The 23212-nt window shown below is 47.5% G+C and overlaps 2 protein-coding genes across 2 annotated transcripts; one reads left to right on the top strand and one right to left on the bottom strand.

Moving 5' to 3' along the window:
- Positions 1-130: 130 nt before the first annotated feature.
- MGME1 (mitochondrial genome maintenance exonuclease 1) lies at positions 131-10787 on the top strand. The gene is made up of 6 exons (XM_082480659.1): positions 131-149; positions 2133-2296; positions 5670-6272; positions 7447-7669; positions 8136-8268; positions 9380-10787. The coding sequence occupies exons 3-6, from the start codon at positions 5735-5737 to the stop codon at positions 9512-9514; spliced, it is 1029 nt and encodes a 342-aa protein (XP_082336785.1). The 5' UTR covers positions 131-149; positions 2133-2296; positions 5670-5734; the 3' UTR covers positions 9515-10787.
- A 3528-nt stretch (positions 10788-14315) lies between these two features.
- OVOL2 (ovo like zinc finger 2) lies at positions 14316-22782 on the bottom strand (the record flags this gene model as incomplete). The annotated part of the gene is given in 5 exon segments (XM_082480835.1): positions 14316-14626; positions 19079-19268; positions 21514-21704; positions 22457-22565; positions 22567-22782. Coding segments are annotated over 5 exon segments (1017 nt in total).
- Positions 22783-23212: the final 430 nt, after the last annotated feature.

The following is a 23212-nucleotide window of genomic DNA, read 5'->3' on the forward strand; positions in this document are numbered from 1 at the left end:
TCCCGCCACCAGATCTCCCGGCGTGGGGGAGAACTACAAATCCCGGCGGTGAAGGGCGCGCATGCGCAGTGATGGCACAGGCGGCGGTCGGGTCGCGCCTGCGCACAGGTGGCGGCGGCGGCGGTGGTGGCGGGAAGCGCGGCCCTGAGGTAATGGTGGCCTCGGGTCTCCCTCTCCGGGGCTGCTGGTGGTGATGGGGCTGGGATCGGGGTCGGCCCGGTGGTGGCCGCCTCGGGGGGGCACCTGCGGCCCTCTTCGGCTTGCGGGGGGAGGCGGACTGGGGCTGTGGTGGGGGGGCGAAAGGGCGCTCCCTCAGCGCCGGCCTCTCCGCCAGGCCTGGGTGAGCTGAGGGAGAGCAGCAGCCTGCCCCGGTAGCTGGGCCTGCAGCTCCTTCCTCCCCTGGCCTACCCTTGCGCCCCAACCAGACGCCTAGGCAAACGTGTGCCCACCCCGTGGGCACTGCCCGCTGAGGCAGTGGGGCAGGCCGGCATCGGGCAAGGCTTCTTGTCTGGGATGACTTCTCCCTGAGAGAGGGAGAGGGAAGCCCTTCACAACTGTAGGCTATCCAGGGGTTGGCCTGCTGGAAAGCGGCTCTGCAGAGAGGGGCCTGGGAGTCCTGGTGGACAACAGGATGACCGTGAGCCAGCAATGTGCCCTTTTGGCCAAGAGGGCCAATGGTACCCTGGGATGCATTAAAAAGAGTGTGGCCAGCTCTCTCTACTCTGCCCCGGTGAAGCTACATTTGTAGTACTGTGTCCAGTTCTGGGCTTCCCAGTTCAAGAAAGACGGGGAACTACTGGAGAGAGTCCAGCAGAGGGTTGCACAGATAATCAAGGGAATGAAGCATCTCTCTTATGAGGAAAGGCTGAGAAACGTCTAAAGGGCGGGTGTCAAGAGGATGGGGCCAGACTCTTTTCAGTAGTACCCAGCGACAGGACAAGGGGCCACGGGCACAAACTGGAACACAGGAAATTCTGTCTCAACATGATGAAAAACTTCTTTACTTTGAGGGTGGCAGAGCACTGGAACAGGCTGCCCAGAGAGGCTGTGGAGTCTCCTTCTCTGGAGATATTCAAAACCTGCCTGGGAGCATTCCTGTCCAACCTGCTCCAGGTGAACCTGCTTTGGCAGAGGGGTTGGACTAGATGATCTCTGAAGGTCCCTTCCAAAACCTACCATTCTGTGATTCTGTGATCCAGCGCTGTCTGGGATTTTCAGGCGCCTGGTGCCTATGCAGAAGGGTTCTCTGCTGGAGGGCACTTGCTGATCACCAAGATTAGGCCAGCTCTTTTACAGATTGCTTTGCCAGAAATGCTGACTTTTTGTTACAACCCTGTTTCCTGCGAATTCCCTTCCAGATGCTGAAGCTTGTTGTCCCTTTGATCCAGTAGTTCTGTGGGCTTGTACTTTAAACTGGGTTGCTAAATTTATCCTTTTATTACTTTATTTTAAATCTCCTTTTTCTCCCCATGCTCTTAACTTCCCAAAAGAGGGAGTGTATTTTTAACCTCAGTGATTTAGCTTACAAACTGCAAGGAACGAAGGAAGCAAGGTTGAGGGCAGGGAATAGGCAAGTGTGCAAAGTCCTAAAATTGGTATAGCATCAAAGCCCTGCATTATTAAGCTGTGACCAGACAAAAGAGAACATGGTCATTCCAACCAAGAAGACCAGTTACTGTTGCCTTTCTACATCAAATAGTAATACTTCTTCCCGGATAAAAGCCTCTGATGTTAACTTAAATTATACCTTCATGAGTGGATTTGCTGTTCTCAGATTGGGGACACAGAGTAACAGATCTGTAACTATGTTTAGTAGTGCTCTTTCTTATTATCTCTGAAGTAAACTAGTGCTTTTGTTTGCTTGATAGGTAACTGTTGAGAAAAAGCTATACTGATTATTGTCTGAAACCATAGTTGGAGGAAGGTTTTTCTGGATGTGAACACTTTATTAAGTGACCGTTTTTTGTTTCCCTCACTTAGGCCACTCATTCCTGTACTGGAAAAACTAATTCAGTTGTGTTGTGTAGTTATCATTGGAGCTGCAGAGTCAACTAGCTTGGGAAACTTAACAGAAGTCCTTTCCCCTCCACCCCTACCCCCCCAGGTTATTTTATTTGTGTTCACTTCTCCAGTGTGGCTCATCGTGCAATACTTGATGCGATTCTACCAGTCTTCAAACACAAACTGTTTCAGAGAGAAGGGAGACACTTCCGCTCAGAGAAATATGAATTGAATTCTGTTCTTTATGTACAAGAGTAGATCCAGACCACTCCAACTCCATTTCTTTCTTGTAAATGTAAGTTATTTGCACAGAAATGCCACTGTGATTTATTGAAAAACACATGATCCTTTATTCTGCTAGATACAATACTCTTTCCTTTTGTAGAACAGCACAGCAGCTGACAAACTCTCCCTTTCTCAGTGGTTCAGTTCATAGAGTGCACAAACATATCCACAGATATTACTCCAGAACAATATAGGCTGTTAATTTAATATTCATACTAGGCGTTGCTGAAACACTGCGTCAATGTTATTATAAATTTGCTCTAGGGCTCATAATATTGCATATTTTAATAGCCCCATGATTCAAAGCACTCATTGTTATGAATTTATTCCTTAAAAAATATTGAGGGGGCAGCTTACTACAAGTGAACTTTATGCTGAATCAGGTGTCATCTTGCTTCCTGCAACTGACACAAAGCCAGAATAAACTTTTTCTTTTGTGCTTCGGTTAATGTAACAAATATACACTCATTGACCCAGCGTTTGTTCTGTTCTGATTAATACACTTGGGTAAGCATATTAATGGTCATCAAACAATAGCCTGAGAAACTACAAGCTTGGTTACTATTACATTGCAATAAGAGTTTTTTTTTTTTCTTGTTTTATTTTAAATCACAGCTTCAGCAGCTCTATTAGGAGGTGAACTCCAAGAGAGGAAAAATTAGGTTTTCTGCACTGCTTTTTATGATGAAAATACAGTGAAGCAATTTGTTTATGGTATTAAAGTCTTAGCTTTACATATCCCTTTGCTGCTTTTACTGTTTTTTGTTGCCTCCTGCAGCAAACTGACACCTGTTGTAATGTACTAACATCATTATTTCTTTTCAGCAAGGGGCAAATTCTGTCAGGTAACCGATCCAATTCCAACACAAAAAAATCTATTAAAAAATGTGATTGTCTTCTGAGAAGAGTGAGTTGCTGTAAATGCTGGCTTAGCAGCTTTGCAGAAGTGAGCTGCTTTATGATAGTCAAATGACAAAACATGGGGATCTTCTTAAAAATAAATTTATTAGAACAATTGGTAGTAATGGTGAAGACATACCAAATCTCCAATCAAAAACCCAAGGAGAACTGAAAAATCAAAACATGTATATTTCATAAAAAGTACCTCTTTATGCTGTTTCAAATTTCTCACAAGCTGTAGAAACAGCTTTCTGACATCTTACAAGAAATGAAGGGTAACATAAACTTTGGTTACCTTTCACCTAAATTTGTAAAACTTCCTCACATGTTCAGGAAATGAAGCAGGGCAGAACTTGAATTACAGAACAAGGACAATCCAATTTCTTGCTGCTGTGTAACCTGTCTAAAGCAGGTTGTTCTATTTTTTGGCAAAACTTGCATACTGTTGTAGCAGTAAAATAGTTAAAATTGTCTGTTTTTTCCTTTCGTAATGCATCGGACTGTGCTTTTCTCATGTGCAGGCAGGAGAGTAGTTTTGACAGGAATCTGAAGGTCAAAGAATGATCGGAGCAGGAGTCATGTCCGTTCTTGCTGGTGAACACTGGAAAATGAGAAAACAAATGCAAATCCAGCCCAGTTCTGCTGGATAAGGAAAGCAGATTTAGATTTGGTTCAATATTAAGTATAATGTAATGATTAAAATAGGGAAGTGATACATTCAAAGTATCTTAAATAGTGAAGTTTCCCTTGTAAGGTAGCTTGCTTTTTATCTAATCAGACTGTAAGAAGTCAGTAGCAGAATTAGCCAGTTGGTACTTTCATAATTTTCCTCCATTACTCTCTTAAGGACCATGAAGCAGTTTTAAAATCATTAACTATTTTGATTGATAGGCATTGTAATTATAGGAAACCCTTACGGTAGACTGAGTGAGATCATCTAGCAACGGTATGGCAAATCTCACTGTAGGGCACCTGGTACCAGGTCAGAAATGCCACTGCTACATTACGCAAAGTTCTGATCCAACCTAATTGTGTTTTCCTGGTTCAGATATGCTTTTTAGATTTCCAGGTTAATTTTGTATCAGGTGACATACCATCAGGTTACAGAACAGTTATTATTTGCCCAAACCATACAAAGTTGGCGTGAAAATGTAAAGCCAGTGAAGAAAAAAGCAGTGCATCTGCTTACTCCTGATTAAATGTCTACAGCTGGAGGGGTTTGTCCTTCACAGATGAAGAACAATATTTATGGAACCAGAGTCCAAGGTCTCAGCCTCTTGTTACAAGTTGCCTTGGTCTCATCAGCTGCAGCCAATACAGCCCCAGTTTTGCAAACTGTTCTGTGTGACAGATGCCTGCACCCACACGGTGGTGTCACTGCAGTTTTGCATGAGTGCAGGATCTGTCCGCACAAAATAACTCCTCCTACTACGTTTTTGTTTTCTGTGGCGCCTACGGTTTGGGCAGTGTATCAAGTGCTGTGTAAGAAGCATAGGGAAAGAAAAGAGTAACGTTAAAGTATTTTCAGAAACAAAATGCTGATGTTAGTTGGCAATGTGCATTGCCTGTATTCTTTGTTTGCAGTGGATGCGAGGGAACTTTATAATGGTAAGCAGATAACTTTCAGTAGAAGAACAGGGCGTCAATTCTGCAAGTATTTATTGTTGATTTAAATGCCACTATTAAAGTGTTTACATTTTATCCATGTGCATAAACCCTACAATGCAGTTTTGAAAGCTATGCTGTGAACAATAATTCTGGTATACTGTTTTTACTTTTAAACTTCCCAAGTGTCTTAGAGCACAACTATGTTTGAAACTCAGTTTAGAAAAATACTTCTATATTTTACTCTGACCTTTAAAAGATTTATTTGAATCTGAAGATACTTGCAGTATATCTGTTTTCTCCTTGGCTTTCCCAGTCTGGGGTCTCCCAATTTCAGCATGTATATACTGCCACTGTCTGCTTTATTCTAGGTATGCAAAAGAAAAACGGTTTTATTCTCCAAAAGGTGCTTTGTTGCCACAATCCTCTTAACTTGGGCATCCGCTATAAACTTACTGGGTTTTAATACCTCATAACAGTGGCTTTGCTACATTTTCTGCTGCCTTTTTTTTACTTCCCCCTCCCTCTTTTGGGGGGTGTTTGTTGGGGAACAGTTTTTTGTGTCTCCTTTCATGACAGTTCTGATACTGTTGCTGTAAAAGCATCATCTTCTGCTGCATTTGCTACTTGTAATATCTTTATGCCTTTGCCCTGTTTCAGATTTTGCAGACCAGCGCTCGTTCTTTTCAGGATCATTTCTTCTTTTCATTGCTTATTGGTTCTTGCTTTTACTGTATTATTTATCTAATGGAATTTTGGTGGCATGAGGTGTATGAAGGCACTTTATGAGCGCATCAGTTCTTTGTTTAGCAAAGGACAAAAGTAGGTTGATGGTAGAGTTTTATGACTCTGGAAATCACGAATTTCTTTTTCCACAGGGGGGAAATATGGTAACCTACAGACCGTTCCTAACAGAAGAAAGAAAACTCCTAACTACTCACAAATGCTTCTTGTCAGAATGAAATTCCTACAGCTACTGTCCAGGAAACCTGGGAAACTGGGAATGCTTTTTCAAATACCATTTTGCCAAAAGCAATTCCCATATTTGTGTCTGGCCACTTCCACTTGTCTTTATAGTAAGAAGAAAAAAGTGAACAGTTATGAACAAGTTGACCAAGAAAAATACAAGAACTTGGTCTACTCTGTTACATCTTACAAAACCAGCGCTCAAACACCAGAGACAATACTTGAAGAAGACAATTTGTTATATGGGCCACCGGATAAACACAGACCTCCAGTTAAAGCTGAAACAAAAACTCCCACGAACTGGGTTCCTTTAATAAACCCCAACAAGAGCATTCCCCTTCTCAACAGTGAGTCAAACCTCCCCATGAAAATCTCTTTACAGAAAACAAAAATGCCCAGTGTTACTCGTATTCTTCAACAGACTATGTCTCCGCAGCAAGCCTTTTATCTAGAAAGATGGAAGCAGAAAATGATACAGGAACTTGGAAAAGATGGTTTTGCAGAGTATACTAAAAGTAAGTCTATCCACAGCGTGATAACAAAGTAGAAGCAATAGCCTGGATAGCTGGCTGGGATGTGTTAGTATAGCTGCAGTATCTGGCCCTACAAATCAAGTGTTTTGGAAATCCTTTAAGTTGTTTCCATTTTGAGGGCCGACAGGGTATTATGAGCACACCTGTTATCAATGAATCTAAGCTCTGATCTTTGTTCTAGGACCACTAAAATGGATTCAGAAACGTGTGGGAAATGAGAATTAGACAGTAGACATTCTTTGCTCTGTCCTGTCTGCCTCTCCTTTATTTCTCTACTTGCTAGTATCTGTTTACAAATAGATATTTTCCAGCTGATGTTACTGAGCCTGTTTGCAGATACAAAGCTACTTTGTAACGAGATGGAAGTAAGCATTCTGAAATCCTATCATCCTGAGTGGTTAAAAAACTAGTGTCTTGCTGGTTATGTTGAACTTTTTCAGTAACTATTTAGTATATATGGCCTCTTCTATGAAATTGCCGTGCACTTAGAGGTTTTCGTTTCGTAAGACCTACAAAGGTGACTTTCCCCAAGCTGAAGGGGGTCTGGGAGTACCTGGGGGGTAGCAGGTAGCCTCTTGTAGCAAAGTTGATAAATACCTGAGCGCTCCTTACATGAATTATTATGCTTTTTAAAACTGAATATCCTGTGTTTATGCTTTTTGAGTTAATAAGCACTCTAGTGAATAAGGTGGCATAACAAACCTAACATGACTACTTAAAATTTATCTTTCTTAGAATCATTTCTGACATAAGCCCTTACTCCTAGAACTATGCCCACCCATTTCAGGAGGAGATTAGTTCTGTTCAAATGAACCAATACAGTAGGAGAAGCAAATGCAGCAAAAGCAGCCTAGAATAATATTTTTAATTCATAGAAATTCACAAATGCCTCTGAATAAACAATAAATTAAAAATCATATTTCGTTTCTAATTAGTGAGACCAAAAGAGTAAAGTAAGCATTAATGTAAGAGAGAGTAATTTCACTGTTGATACTTAGTTTACTTTTCTGTCTCATTCCCTTCTCCCCACATCTTCAAGCTTTCAGTACAAAAACGAGGAATGGTTTAAGAGCTATGTTGTGTAATATCTAGAATACAAGTCCATCGGTATTATGAGTAGTGTCTAAAATGTGTTTTCTTTTCACATGTTTCTTAGATCTTTTCCTCCAAGGAGAGCTCTTTCATGCAGCTTTAGAATCTATATTTCTGCCTGAAGAGATGGCAACTAAGGAGCAGAGAGAAGATGTTGCTATTTCTGGCTACTTATCAAGTGTGCAACACGTCTTAAAAGATATCAGCGAAGTGAAAGCCCTGGAAAGTGCCGTTCAGCATGAGACTCTTCAGTATCTGGGCCTGGTAGACTGCGTGGCTAAGTATCGGTGAGGTACTGGTTCACTAAGAAACCTGATAATGCCAGTGTTGTGTGGCGCTCTGTGGTGTGTGGGAGGCTGTGTCTCAGGCTGGAGCGGGTGCGTTGGTGAGCTATTGGGAGCAAGCTGGAGAGATCTCTTAAGAGGGGTGAAATGGATGAACTCAGAGGTGAACCTGATGACAGAATTGCTGTTGTTCCTTGTGCAGAATTCCTTACTGGGGCAGGATGTAAGCGGGGCAGGGTTAAGCGCTCCTTGGTAGTTGCCAGGAACTGCAGCAGATATTAATAAGTCTTGATTTTTGAGATCTAAACTACCAGTGTGGAAGAGATTTACTTAGACATCGTAATGAGCAACGTGACATCAAGGTTAAACAGGCTGAGAGTGAAACAACGTTTTTGCTGTCCCATCCTTTGTTTCTTGCTATGACTAAACCTGAGTTTAAAACATTGTCCTGTCTTGTTCTCTTATGCAGAGGCCAGTTGTGTGTGATTGACTGGAAGACTTCAGAGAAACCAAAGCCATCTCTGAGGAATACTTTTGACAACCCATTGCAGGTTGCAGCATATATTGGAGCCATAAATCATGATGCCAATTATGACTTCCAGGTCAGTAGGCCTGCTACCTGCCAAGACAAGCAGCAGCACCCGCGTTATTTTCATTTCTCCCCACCTACTGCCTTTAGCACCTGCTGTCCAGCATGGAACTATTGGGAGGATTTGTAATACAGCAGCCCAGTCTTAGATCAGGTTAAGCTGGCGTACTGTGAAATAACTCCACTATTCTTGCTAATCCTGCTGCCAGTGTATTTTCATTGGTTTTAAGGAGCTGCTCAGTGGGACCCAGGGATGCTCAGCATCTTAGCAGGTCAGGTGAACTCACGGTGTCTGGACATCTGGGCAACCCCCAGTGCTTTGCTCTGTGTGGTTTTTGCTTGTGTCAAGAGTAGGAAGGGGGAGGAGAGGAAGTAAAGCGAAGGAGTCTGCAAACAGGGACATGGAGGTGGGGGCACTGCTCACATCATGTGTTGCTATATCCCACTAGCAAATGAGGGACTAAGTGATATGCTTAGAGTGTTTGGAAGCTCTACAGTGTTTCCTCAGAGGGAAGCAGTGTGTTGTCAGTCACTTAATCAGAAGAGAGAGGAGTAATGTTTTTAAAGACTCCAAATGCAATTCTAGCCACGTCTGCTTGGCCAGAAGGATTGTTGTTTCAATACAAAGCATTGAAGGGGAAAAATATAAAGCAGAAGAGAGCAAGGTAATTCATAGGTTCTTCAGAGGACTTTCTAGAATATTGTAGAGATCAGTAAACACAAGCACGAAACAGACATGGTCCTTACAGAGTGAAATACAGGCAGTAATTCTAGAATTCTGCTGTTAGCCTTCAGTCCCCCACCACTTTACCTTCACCCCAGGAGCTGAGTGGGGTTTGGATTAGAGCTGTTTGTCAAGTATGGAAGATGTCAGAGTACACCAAAGTAACCGTTTCCATTCAGACTGATGCTGGGGAGCAGCATCAGTCTGGTTATATGACCTCAGGCAAATCATCATCAGTCACTGGGAATTTTACCAGCATCTGCAAGGCTTAAGCAGACCCTATTACAGTGATACTCAGAGTTAAGGATGATGTTTTGCAGTGAGGTTTAGTGTTCAGAGTAGCTGATTAAAGTTGCATATTAACATTGAATTTCTGACAGCCTTCTGTTTTTAACTGCAGGTTAGCTGTGGACTCATTGTGGTTGCCTACAAGAATGGCTCCCCTGCGCATCCACATTTCATGGATCCTGAGCTGTGCTCGCAGTACTGGAATAAGTGGCTTTTGCGCCTTGAAGAGTACGTGGACAAAAACTGACCCAAACTAAGCTATGCCGAAGCTGGTGGTCTGAGCACAGAGACAAAGCAAAAATCCTTTGTTTAAATCTTCAATTTGAATACATTTTCTTTTTTGAGTAACTTTGGCTCATCTCTTAATATCAGGGGGTTTTCCCTCCCCTCAAAAAAAAAAAAAAGAAAAATTGAAGTGGGGAATGTGTATTTGCTTACATTGTAGGCGACTTAAGTGGACCTGGCCGGACAAAGTTGACTTAGTTAATCTGATTTTCCCCACAGAGCTAATATAACCTGAGGTTGATAGGAAAGTTGTTCAATCAAATCATCCTTCTTTTGTCATTTTGGAAAAAACAAAACAAAACAAAACAAAACCTGTTGCAGAACTGAGACTTTGAAAATGAAGTTGGTGAACTAAAGCAGAACGACATCTGTGTAGTCTGAGCTGAGAGAAATGCAAACGATAAACAAATTAATATAGTAGACTGGGTTTCAGTCAGCTTAGTTTGCTCATCTCAAAGGTATCTATTAGCAGGCTGGTTACTGTTTGTGGTTTTTCTTACAGCAACAACTGGAAAAACTGTGCTGAGAATTGTAACCAAAGTTCTCACAAGCACTTATTTAAAATACTAAGGCAAAGTGATCATTTAAGAGAAGTGGCTTAGCAAAAGAGGAGCAGAATTGTAACCGGTACGCTTAGAAATTTCCAGCAAGTGCTCTGAAAAGTTGGAAGTTTGTCCACTTCCAGCGGCTCCTCCTGCAGATTTCTTAACAGGGCTGCACAGCCCACATGAATGAGTTGGGAGACCGTAAAGGGGCGTTGTACTTCAGGCGGTGAGGCGCTGTGCGGGCTGGCTCTGCAGCCGTCTGGAGCTCTCCTGACCTCACGGTGTGTCTGAGCTGACCGGGAGCCCACCCCTGTGGAACCATCTCCAGTGTCAGGTTATAGCGTTCCCCAGTGTGCGTGAGTTTCTCTATAAAAGCAGGCTTGTCGCTTTGAAGCCTTCTGAGCAATGAAGAGCTGCTGACTGGGGCTCGTAGGGTTTTTTGTGGATGTATTTTTGGTTTTTTTAAATAAGTTTGTGAATAAGTGTTCTAAAAGAGAAGAGTTATTTTTTGAAGCTTGTTTCTCTGTCTATAGACTTGATTTTATGAATAAGACTTGATGATGTCAGGTGGTATTGCTTTTTGTGTTCCACACCTGGAAAGCTTTTTTCCTCATTTCCTCTGTTTTCTCTGAATTGTATGTATGAGTTTTTGTACTAGCGCTGCAGATTACGAATAAAAAGACAACCAACCCATAAGCTTCAAGAAAATCAGCCAGAACCATACCCAAAAAAGCCCAGCGGGCAAGCTTGCTGCTGAAGAAACTTAAACCTCTGTAGTGCTTAATCTCTGTTCCTCCAGAGTACTGAGGTGTGGAAACCTCTGCAATGAAACTTAGTTACGGTGGTGCTTGCTTATTCAAACCAGCTCTGGTGATGGCATGATTACTCTGTGCTTAATTAGATTTCTATCTAAAAAGACAAACCATGGCAACTGAGAAAACGCGTTCAGAGATGACTAACCACGACGACACTGCATGAGCGCTCAGAAGTTCTACCTGTTTTACCAGTATCTTCCCACATCACAGAATTTTAGCAAGTGGGTGGTTCGACGTCACTGAACACGGTCAGTTTTCTGTGAAAGATAGCACCATGGATACAAAGAGGGTGGTCATAAGCAAGAGGTAAGATGCCCCTGGGCGGAAGCAGGAAGTGGTAGAATGTGCTGAATTCCTTGTGTTGACTCGGGTTGGATACATCCAGAGAGCGTGAAACAGTTGGGCAATGTTTGGGTGGGATTGCTGCCTTCATGGGTGCATCACACAGCCATCAGATTCTCTGAGGCACATAAGATTGCAGCCTCATCCTTCCTCCTAGGAAATAAGGACAAGTCTGGAGCCTGGGCAGCGCGGGCATCTGTAGGCTTCACCTATCTTCATTTGCTTAACCAACGCCTTGTGCCTGAGGAGGGCCGCCAGCTCCACTGGCAGCGTTGCTTTGTAAACCTGCCTTCAAGTCTGTACCATCAGAGAGCCTGGAGAAGGCCGGCAGCCTTCAAAGGCAGTACTGGTGGAAGTTACTGGTGTCTGGCGCTTCTGACAGTCTGGTTGCCGCCGGCATCCACCCTGGTGTGAGCGCCGGAACATTTCTGCCGAGGCGCAAGCTGGTGGCAGTTTTCTCCCATAACAGAACTGGCAGGTGGCCCTTGCCAATGTCATGCAAACTCAAACCCACTTTGTGACCGGTTTAAAACTAACTTGCCAGACTGTTAAATTGACATGCCCAAGGCACCTGCTACAGGGCGTATCTGTCCTCTGCAGAAAAACCAGCCAGGCACTCGGAGCGGTTACTCCGGCTGTGGCATCCAGCTTGTCACAGCTTTGCTCTCTATCCAGAGCGGTTTTTCTTCTGCGTACTGTTACCTGTGGCTTTTCTCTGTTGCTGTGAAAGCTTTCTTTGACTGAGATCGCACAGAGGGACCACCTTAATGTCTGTAGCTCTTTCAGCCGGGATGTGTTTTTGCAGTGATATGGGAGGGAAATCAGAAGCAACAGGGCTGAGCACACCAACGCTTTGCGGTTAGGTGACCGCTAGTCACTTTGCTCGGATGGACTCTGCGGAACAGTCCCACCTAGGAGCTGTCTCACCACTGAGCCCTCCCCGAGTGGGTTTTGGGGCAGTAGCACCAGCGCAATTGGCTGAACCAGCTGTTAACTCAGGCAATTTTGCTGATGTATTGGCAAGCATGCATGCTTCGCTCAGCATCAGCGACCTTCCACCTCAGTTAAAATGGCATGATCTCAGAAGAACTGGGGATTGGGGCGTAAGTTTTAGCTCTTTCTGCAAAGAAAGGATCTTCTAATTTACCTCAGATGCTCCCCTCCCCCCCTCCCCCAGGCTTCCCGTTTGTTAAAGCACTCTGCAAACTTTCCTGTTACATAGGATGACAACTTTGTTCTTTACACAGTAGCATGACTTTATTATCCTCAGTTTCAAGGTCCCAAGCACCAACAGTTGTGCTGATAATGTATTAATATCATTAGAAATGCTTTAAAACCCCTAGAAGCCTCTCCCCACAAAACCCCAAGCAGATGCCTGTACAAAACTGAGGCAAATTGAGAAGATTTTTACAATTCTTGCAGAGACGCTCAGAATATCTCATTTTAGTAGTAATGATTATTAAGGTCCTGGCCGTGGCTCTGTATTTTAGGTGGGTTACTTTTCAGCTGTTGTTTCACCATATATAAAATACAGCGTCTCCTCCCCAAGTGTACAGCTTTATTTTGAGCATGAAACGAATTTTTGGAATTTACAAATTAAATCCATTAATCATTATGCATTTAAATTGAGGTAAAACCTGTTTAGCGTCTGTGTCCATTAGGAGACAGATGAATAACATACACTTGGACCAGAGCAACCTGTGGTTGCTGGGTCTGTCACCACCCCACCCTGTCTTTCCCGACGTGCCCAGTAAAGGCTGCAGCAGCTTCTTTCGAGTCTCGGTGTCGGGTGGCGGTTTTAGCAACACCAGTTATGGGCATCCCTCTCCTCCCCCCCCCCTTTTTTTTTTAAATCCTTAAATTCACATTCCGCCATCCCTCTAGGCTACCCTCCTGGTTGTCCCGGGTCAACAGGAGCCGGAGCGGGACTTTAGGGGAAGTCCAGAAGCATCGAGATGTAGTACCAGTCCCTCAGGGTCATGGCCACCCCCTTCCCTTGCGGCATCAGTAGCACTTGGAGCCTTCTAAACCGTCAGGGGTTACAGATGAGAGGTCAGATCCCTGCTGAAATTTTGCACCGACAAGCTAAATGTCCCTCTTTGCTGCATGGCACTGCTCTGTTCTACCAGGGAACAGGCACTTGATCATTAAAAAGAAAAAAAACAAAAAAAAATCCCCGAACAAACACACACACACCATAAAATACACACAAAATTGCATTTCGTCATGACAAAAAAAATAAAAAGCAAACATATCTTCAAGTCATTAAAGCGTTTTCTTTGGGTTTCTGGGCTGGTATTGATGTATGTTAAAAGGATGGGGTAATGATCCCCAAAGTGAGCATGACAAGTCCAGGATATCGAGTTAAGGTTACACTTAAATCTAAACATGATAAAATAAGTTCACAGCTTAAAGTACCTTAAACATGACCGTAAGTCTGCCCTGGAAAGTTTGGGAGGAAAAAATTCTGCATCCTTTAAAAAAAAGTTTCAGCTCACCCTGGATCATGCTTCCATAAATCATTAGTGTACTGCACGGAGGGCAGAGTTACGGTTATTTGCACATTTCCTCTTATTTACTGATACGGCGGATGCCTGTTCTTAAGACCATTTTAATTCATTTTGCATAGAACAATGTGCTAGTAGCTGCTCTTACACGGCACTTTTCACCCAAACCTCTCAAAAGGTAATGGCTATTATCTTTACAAAATACACTGGGGAAAGGTGAACTTATTTGTCGATGGCCACTCGGACATGTGGCAGAGCTGAAACAGAAAATAGGTTGCCCCAATGTCAGTTCAGTCAATATTCCACCCGAGAGGTGACAGCCTCTTCCAAGCTTTCCATTTTTCTTGACCAGATAAAAAGTCTGATGTTCGCATCGTATACGGGAATATTTCTTTCAAGTTGAGGTTCTACCAGCATCAAGCAAGTCCCGTTAACAAAAGCATCCCGTTCCTTTCAGGGATATTTTTCAGAAACTGTTTTTAAAAAAATAATATATAGAGAGATAGAGTCCTACATGTAAACTTCATTCCTTTTGACCACTGTAATCCACCGTGTTACTCATCCTTGTCGTCATCTTTGGAGTTCCTCTGCAGGACAGGGCTCAGTTTGTTTTGCAAAACCGCTGCGAGTTTTTTTGAGGTTTTTTTCAGGAAAGCGCTTCCGGGGTGAACGCTGCTAACGTGCAGGTACAGGTCCTCCTGCGTGGGGCCCGTGTAGCCGCAGTCTTCGCACACGTACAGTTTATCTCGCCTCTGTTTGTAGGCGTATTGCTGCTGCACGCCGTGAATCTTCTTAAGGTGGGACTCCAGGGAACAGCGCTGGGTGAAGGCTTTGTTGCACACCTCACATTTGTAAGGCCGAATTCCTGCAACATTAAAAGACCACCATTACCGTTCTGATTTACGTTTCTTACAGCCGACGAAGGAACTGGCTGAGAGCAAGGCTCTGGCATACCAGCTATCGAGGGAATACCAAGCGGCAGGGAGCTTCTAGCCCAAGGAACTACCCGTCTAAATAAAACGTCTTCCTTTCAGGCTAAAATTTTCAGGAATGGCTTGATATATTGAGGAACAGAGAAGTGAGAAACGTTCCGAGAAGATGCAGGCAGATGCTGAGAACAACAGGTGCCCATCGGCGCTTTGGTCCTAAAGAAGAAGCCGTTATCGACTCTTGCAAAACTTATTCCTTTAGAGCTCTGGCTTTTTTGAAGTCCTGCGATTAGGTAAAACTACCGGTTTCAGCTAACCCTTCGTTTTGGCTTTTATAACGAATGAAATCTTGTATCGCCGTAAGATGTTAATTTTTCTCTTTTAGTGAGCAGAGCTTAACGAGGCTTCGGTGAACGGCAGCCCAACGTGAACACTCAGCCCTCACAGGACTTCAAAGGAGGGAGAGCGTTGTCATAGAACGTGACATGATTGAGATCACAAGGTGCGGTGACGGAGACTGCAAGCTCAAGGTCTAGAAGAGAGGTGCCTTCAGATGAAAGGCGTGTGTCTCCAGAGGAGGGAGAAGGGGCTGCCTTGTGATTTCAATGCCAGAGCAGTTTTGTTCGGTACAACCAACATTATAAAAATACTGAGCCGAAAAGAGTACCCGTTTTACCACCAATCAGCACCGGTTTAACAACAGCAGCCTCCCAGTACCTGAATGGGAAATAGCTGAGGGTTCATCAACACTTGAAGAAAACTAAACCAGCTCTGATTTCACTTACTACACTAGTTCAGTAAGTTTTCAGTCAAAGACCAACCTTAAAACTGATGCAAGGAGTTACCTAAACCCCTCTCTTTCCCCAATGGAAGGTGAAACGCGAGCGCGTGGAAGACTGGACCTACGGTGAGGAACAGCCAGGCAAAAAAAGGGCAAAGCACATGTCTCCGTACAGACAGTTGTAACTTGGTAATCGGACTGTGTTACGTTCACCACTCAGTTGCTGATCTTTCTACCAGACATCCAAACCAATTAGCAGTTCCAATAAGCAGCATCTTGATCGCATTTTTGCAAGTGTTGCGAGAGGAGGTTATTCCGGTGCACTGGCTTAAACCATCCAGACTAAAGTTTCCTCACACCTTGCTGCCGTGAGACTGCTTCACTTACATTAAACTGCAACTGGAGAGAAAGTCCAGCTCTTCATTAGAATTCACACACAAAACTGTATCTTTTACAAATAGTATTTAGGGTGCTCTTTCACGCTCATTGAAAGCAATTTAAACCTCCACCTTCCCTGGTTCCTGATGCCAACAGTGCTCCACAGGCATGAACACCAGCACAAGAGGGGTCGTGCCGGGATGGCACGGCCCATCAGGGCTGTGGGAACATCTGCATTACCTAGGAATCATTTTTAAATTTGATTTTACTGTCTATATTAGTTACTTTTTAATGTTTAAGTCTGCTTCACCATGAAGTTAGACCGGGACTCTTGCATGCTCTCTGACACTACCCTGCTGTTGCACAGTCTGGTTACAAACGCTGCACGGCAATTCCCACTGGAACACCAAAATTCAGTAAAGCAGATGTCGGTGAGCACCCATGGCTACAAAATAAAGCCCACATGACCACTTCCAGCTTATTTGTCTCCTTTTTAATATTGAAATACAGCCCGGCTTTCCTGAACAGCAATCAACTTTGACATAAAAAGGCCACCTCTTTTGGAGATGCAGTGTTTCAGCCTGGAAATGATACATGCCAATACATTATTGGTACCGCTGTGCCAGCCAGCCTTCACCCTCCCTGTGACCCACGGCACCAGGCAAATACAATATATGTGGATGTTCATCCTGGCTTTACAATGAAAAGGAGAAACAGTGACGCCAGATTTCCTCTAGCAAATCTGGGGACAATCACAGAATCACAGAATGGTCAGGGTTGGAAGGGACCTCTGGAGATCATCTAGTCCAACCCCCCGGCCCGAGGAGGGTCACCCACAGCAGGTTGCAGAGGACAGCGTCCAGGCGGGTTTTGAACGTCTCCAGAGTGGGAGACTCCACAACCTCTCTGGGCAGCCTGTTCCAGTGCTCTGCCGCCCTCAGAGTAAAAAAGAGTAAAAAAGTTCCTCCTCATGTTTAGATGGAACTTTCTATATTCAAGTTTGTGCCTGTTACCTCTTGTCCCATCACTGGGCACCACTGAAAAAAGACCGTTCCCATCCCCCTGGCACCCTCCCTTTAAGTATTTATAAGTATTGATAAGATCCCCCCTCAATTGTCTTTTCTCTAGACTAAAAAGACCAAATTCTCTCAGCCTTTCCTCATAAGAATGATGCTCCAGTCCCCTAATCATCTTTGTAGCCCTCTGCTGTGCCCTCTCCTGTCCAATCTAACCAGAAGAGTCACATTTCCAGGACAGTGGGTTTTCACTCCTATCCAGTACAAAGATCCTTCTTCCCTTTCAGAGTTTCACAAAACTGGCTCCACTCCTGCAAAGCAAGTTCAACCCCACCTGCCACAGCATATATGTGTTTTTAGCTTCTGAACGGAGACCCTCTTGGATTTAGTTTCTGAGTCTCAAAGGATGAGGGCACAGGTTGAAAAATCACTTCTTTCAGAAGCGCCAACTCCGTGCTTCAGCCGTACCCCCACGGCAGCTCCCTGCTCGCAGCCGGCAGCTTTCCTTTCCACATGAAAGCTTTGCAAACAAATCAAACCAGCCCAAAATACTGGCTCCGGCCAATGTTTTCCAACTGAAACGGGTGGCATTGTTTCCGTGAACTCCACTGCTAAGAAACCACTCCTGCCCACCAACATACATGCGTCACCTCTCGCAGTTCGCCTGGTTAATGGTGCCTAAGCCAAGAAAGGGGCATTGCAGAGCCAGCCCAAATAATCAGCAGGTCCCGTAGGTAACCACAAACTTGGAAAGTCGGAACGTGCTGGGGAGATGCAGTGGATGCATCTTCTGGGAGCCCTACAGTGCAAAGTCGAAGCCTCCTGAGCACAGCCAGCTTGGCCTGCCAGAAAGCGTCTTGCTTGGGGAGGATGAGGTTGACGTGTATTGAAGCCATCAGTTGCACTAAGGAAAAGAAAGAGAAACAAAAAGGCGGCCTTCTCCCTGCTTCGGGTGAGGATAAGCACTTCTGTGACCAGTGAGCTGGATTTGACGCAACCGATTCGCTTCAAAGAAAAACCTCCACTATTTGGGGTGGGCTCAGGAACTGGCCCACCACAGAGTGGCCACGGCAAGTGCATCCCTCCAGGCCGGGGAAGCAATATGGGAGCAAGAGCGAGCGGAGAAGGGAAAGGGACAGTTTTTCTTTCTTCCAGTGCCATCATGAGCTCAAATCACAGCATCCTCAGTTATCAGAGAATCACAGAATGGTCAGGGTTGGAAGGGACCTCTGGAGATCATCTAGTCCAACCCCCCCACCAGAGTAGGGTCACCTACAGCAGGTTGCACAGGACGGCGTCCAGGCGGGTGTGGAACGTCTCCAGAGTGGGAGACTCCACAACCTCTCTGGGCAGCCTGTGCCAGTGCTCTGCCACCCTCAGAGTAAAGAAGTTCCTCCTCATGTTTAGATGGAACTTCCTATGTTCAAGTTTGTCCTATCACTGGGCACCACTGAAAACAGACTGTTCTCATCTACCTGGCACTCTCCCTTTAAGTATTTATAAGTATTGATAAGATCCGCCCTCAGTCTTCTTTTCTCTGGACTAAAAAGACCCAAGTGCCTCAGCCTTTCCTCCTAAGAAAGATACTCCAAAACCCTAATCATCTGCAGGGACAGCAGAAGTCGGATGTGTTGACTAGTTTCCCTAAAAAAGCTGAAGGCACAGCACGAACCACATTCTGGTTTCTCCAGACGGTGCCAAAATCAAGCCATAACCCCATCCTGCAGGACAGCTGACGGGGAAGGTTCGCAAAAAAAACCCAAGAAACTGCTGCTCATTGCCTCTAGAGGGCAAAGCATTTGCATCCACCACCCGCCCGCATGCACGGGTACACGCTGGACTCGCAATAACGTGGGGTGAGTTATCCTGGCAGGTTATCCTGGGTGGGTTATCCTGGTCTCGCTGACCCGGCCATGGCAGCACACAGCCGTGTCTACACCGGATCTGAATGGCAGCTCGTGTGCCCACACTGCTCCACACAGATTTCATTAGTTCTCCTCAGATCTCGTTAGTCCCAGGACTTTAATCTGTCCAGTCTTTCCCTTTCCTCCACTGCATCCCCACTATTTTTCGCAAACGTTGTTTACCTGGGGTTTGTATGATTGTCTTGCTGGGTTACCCTCACCCTCTCCTCATCCTCGTCCCATCTCACCCCTTCTCCCACCTCCCACTACCCAGAGCCATCTGCGAGACCCCGGAGAACGTGTTCTCACCAGTATGGGTCCGGACGTGTCTTTTCAGATCGAAGGTGTCGTTGAAGCCTTTTCCGCAGAAGGTGCACAAGTGTCTCTTCACCTGGCTGTGACACTTGATGTGACGGTTGAGCATCCGCTGCAAGCGAAAGCCTTTGCCGCACAGCTCGCAGCTATGCACCGTAGCATCGTTACAGGTGCCGGTAGTGAACTAAAGAATGGAAGAGGACAGGGTGAGTAGGCATCAAGATGACAAAGACCAACGGAAAACAAACAAAAGAAGGAGGGATGGCTTATTGCTGCATTAAAAAATTCTTGGGAGATATCCAAAAGTGAAAGCATTTGGGAGATTTTTGCTGGGTGATACCTTCACGCTTTCCTTGCAATCAGGTGGGTGACTTAATGTGCTCGGTTTGGGACTGGTGCAACACTGGCCAGCTTGGCTTCAGGGGTTAAAACAAAGACTGTGCGCTGGATACCTTCCCGAGGCAGGGACCCTCGTCCAGCTACGTCCATAAGCACACACGTCTGGGCCACCAGCACCTCTTCCGTGGGGCCGCTTGTCTGTTTGCTCCTGCGCTTGGACAATATCCTGGATGGAGATGGGAGACCCTCCCCGGCGTGAGAAAGTTGTACCCATGCGGTGCCTTTGCTAATCATGCTCCCAGCTGCTATGGGTCCCTCCAAAAACAGCCAGTGGCGAAAAAAAAAAGATAGGTTTGGTGAGCTAAACCAAAGGCATGTTGTGCTGACTCAGCAGAGACTGAGACAATGGCACTAATCTCCTCCCGTTGGTCTCCCTGGCTCGTTAATTAACGGCAGAGTGTCATTAGGGGTTAAACTCTTCGTTCCCGCTCCTAACACCAAAAATATTGCGCCAACACCATGGCCTAACTTGACTAAGGGAGACACCGATGATTCAGCTCTTGGGAAGAGCGTTCCTCAGAGGGAAGGCTTAATGTCTGGAAGATGCAAATACTTCGCTATTAGTTTAATTATTCGCGGAGGAGCGGACGTGCTCGCCACTAGACACTCAGGACAGGGAAAAGCCAGTGGAGCAGGCGGCACCACGCACACACGTCCATCGGCTCTGGTGGCGCTTTTGGGGAGTTTCTGTGGCACGCTGAGAAAACCCAACTCTGCCAAAACAGGGTTTCGCTGTGACTATTGCTAATAGCCCAGGTTAAATTAAACGAAGTAGGTTAAAGTCAAAGAGCAGCAGGGCAAGCTCTTCATAAAGAGAGGAACATGTCTGGGGTTTCTTTTTCCTGAAGAACCACTTATTTTTCCCATCCTCCTTCACTTACTACTGAGGCAATGCTACCTGAAATTGTAAAGAAAGATTTTTTAAAAGGCATCTGCGAAACCACGCGGTGTGAAACTAGAGGGGAAGCCGGCTGGGAAGTATCTGTTGGGCAACAGGTAGGACTCCACCTCACGCGGCTGCATATAACCAGGGTGAAAACCTACTGTTAATCATGAGATTAATAACATGGTGGCTGAAAGGCTGTCATCCCAGCAGAGACAGTGGGAATTTTTACAGCTCCATCCAGCAAAGCAACAGCCAGGTCTTAACGAGGTGTTAACTAGCCACCAGTAAACACATCTCCTCCTTCCTAGCACTGGGGTGGCCTGGCTCTACCCCTGCTGAGGGGAATCCTGGATGGACGTGGTCCTCCCACCCCATCTACATCACGGCTGTGCTTTGGGAGCTCAGTCTTGGGTTCTCTGGTACTATGAGGAGCCTGTGAGCGATTTGCCTTCTCGGCCTTGGGAGGGAAATCACAGCTCTGCTCTGATGGCCCTGCTCAGGGGACACCCAGTCAGTAAGAGCCCCTGCCTGCACAGCAGAGAGCCTCTTCCGCAAAGTTAATGGACAGATAAGTTAACGGACAGATTGCTTCATTTCACCCAAGCCTGCGGGTCCACCTCAAGGTGGCAATGGCCTTTCACAGCTTCAGAGGAAGACCTTTTCCTAGCTGCTGTCTTGATAAGTGAAGAAGGTAGGGGAGTGGTGCAAAGATTCACCACAGCCCCCCTTGGCGAAGGCTTGACTCCAACCTAGAAGGCGGCCTTTTAAGGAGGCCCCACGTTAAGGAAGGAGATCCACCCACGCACCGTGGGGCATGACTCCTAGCTGCCAGGGCTGGTCCTTCCTGGCTGGCTTCAGAGCTCCTGCGGGACCCGAGCCAAGCAGGTCAGGGGCGGCATGTCCCAAAGCGGGGATAAGGGGAGGCAAAGGGCACTGGAAGATTACGGTACATCGCTTATGAGACTTGCCCTGCCAGCTGCCACCCTACGGCCAGCCGCCTCCATCATGGTGTGTGCGACGGGTGCTGTCACCTCCACAGCAGAGAGAGCCCAAAGGCACTGCTGTCACCCGGCGTCCCCAGCCGCCCTCGAAGTGGGGTCACCCCATCACTGGGGCCGAGCCGGCAGGGCTGTGGGCGGTTTACCTTGATTTTCGACCTGACGACGGGGCGCTTGACGGCCAGGTCCAGCAGCATCCCTCCGGCCGGGCCCAAGTCGCCGGGGGCGGGTTGGGGTGTTGGGGGGTCGCTGGGCTCCGCATCCCGCGTCCCGCTGCTCCCGCTGCTCTCCAGGCTGCAGCTGTCCTCGTAGCCCAGCAGCACGCAGCCGATCCCGCCTGCGGCGGGGGGATGCGATAAAGAGGGGGATCGCGGGGCCGGGGGAGGGGTGGGGGAGTTTGGGGGAGCGCGGGGGGGGGCGGGAAGGCGGCGGCGGGCGGGAGCCGCCGAGCCCCGGTGTTTAACCTGCGGGCGGGCCGCGGGCGGCGGGGGAGGATCCCCGGCTCCCGCTGCAATCGGAAACTCAAACACGAACGGTCCCAAAGTTCAAACAAGCCAGCTCCGCCGCCTTCCCGTTATACCCCGGGCAAGGGCAGGAGGAGGAGGAGGAGGAGGAGGAGGAGGAGGGGGAGGCCAGGAGGACATCGTCGTCGTCTCGTCTCCCCCCCCCCCTCCCCCGCCCGGGTCCTTTCTTCTCCTCCCCCCGCCACCTTTCTCATGCAAACGAGGTTTCCCACCTTCCCGGACACCCCCCTCCCATCCACTCCGCCCCTCTCCCCATGCCCGGGGGCGCCCCGGCGTGGGAGATGGTGCCAAGCGTGGGGGCGGCATCGCCCGGCGGGGCCGGCACCCGGCACCCCTCGCCGCTGGGCGAGGAGGGTCCCCGACAACCCCCCCCTACCCCCCGCCCGCCCCCTCGGGGCTCTCCCGACCCGGCAAAACCCCCTCCCCAACCCACCGCCTCCGCAGCCCGCGGGGACCGGAGCGATGGCTGGGGTCCGGCGGGGACCACCACCCCCCCCCCCCCCCGTTCCCTCCTTCCCTCCCGGCGGCGAGCGGTGCCGGGGGAGGGAGCCCGTCGGCGCCGTACCTGGGATGTAGGTGTCGGCTCTCTCCTCGTCGGGCAGCCCGTCCCAGCTGCGCACCGCCGGCTGCGGGCTCCGGCGCTTCACCAGGAAGGCTCTGGGCATGGCGAGGGCAAGGGGGCACGGCTGGCCACGGCACGGCACGGCACGGAGCGGAGCGGAGCGGAGCGGAGCCGGAGCGGCGGCTCAGCCCGCCGCCCGCCCGCAGCCCGGCGGGGAGCGGGACCGCACGCACCGGGCAGAGCCGCCGAGGAGCGGGGAGGGGAAGGGGAGGGGAGGGGAAGGGAAAAGGGGGGGGTGAAGGAGGGGGGGGGGGGGAGGAAAGTTTCATAAGGTGGAATAGAAAAATGCACCAGGAAACTTGGGAAGGAGCATGCGTGCTGCAAACATAACGGTGTCAACAAGTCTGCTTACCTGTCCGACCGGTTGGAGCAGCTGAGCTTTGTTCCAGCCCTTCCTAAGGCATGAATGTTTGCAAAAGAATTTAACGTCTGAAAATTAAAAAAAAAAAAAAAAAAAAAAAAAAAAACCAAAAAAAAAAAAAAAACCCCAACACCTAACAGAGCAGGGGAGCCCCGCCGTCGCTGCCCGTCCGCTGCCTGCCCCGCCGGCGGGGACACCGCCGCCGCCGCTCCCGTTGCCCGCCCGCCCCGCCGGTCGCCGCGGGATGCCCGCGGGTGCGGGTTCCGCCGCCCACGGGGGGTTGCGTTGAGGGTCCCCCGTCCCGTCGCCCCCAACCCCGGGGGCAGCCCGCGGAGTCG

This window comes from Vanellus vanellus, assembly GCF_965231255.1.
Source record: "Vanellus vanellus genome assembly, chromosome: 3".
Taxonomy (NCBI): Eukaryota; Metazoa; Chordata; class Aves; order Charadriiformes; family Charadriidae; genus Vanellus; species Vanellus vanellus.

What these genes read in the sequence shown, in the direction of transcription:
- MGME1 (XM_082480659.1), top strand. Translation starts at nt 5,735, where the DNA reads ATGCTTCTTGTCAGAATGAAATTCCTACAGCTACTGTCCAGGAAACCT. An exon ending in TTTTGCAGAGTATACTAAAA is followed by an intron (nt 6,273 to 7,446) that starts GTAAGTCTATCC and finishes CATGTTTCTTAG; the next exon opens with ATCTTTTCCTCCAAGGAGAG. An exon ending in ATGCCAATTATGACTTCCAG is followed by an intron (nt 8,269 to 9,379) that starts GTCAGTAGGCCT and finishes TTTTAACTGCAG; the next exon opens with GTTAGCTGTGGACTCATTGT.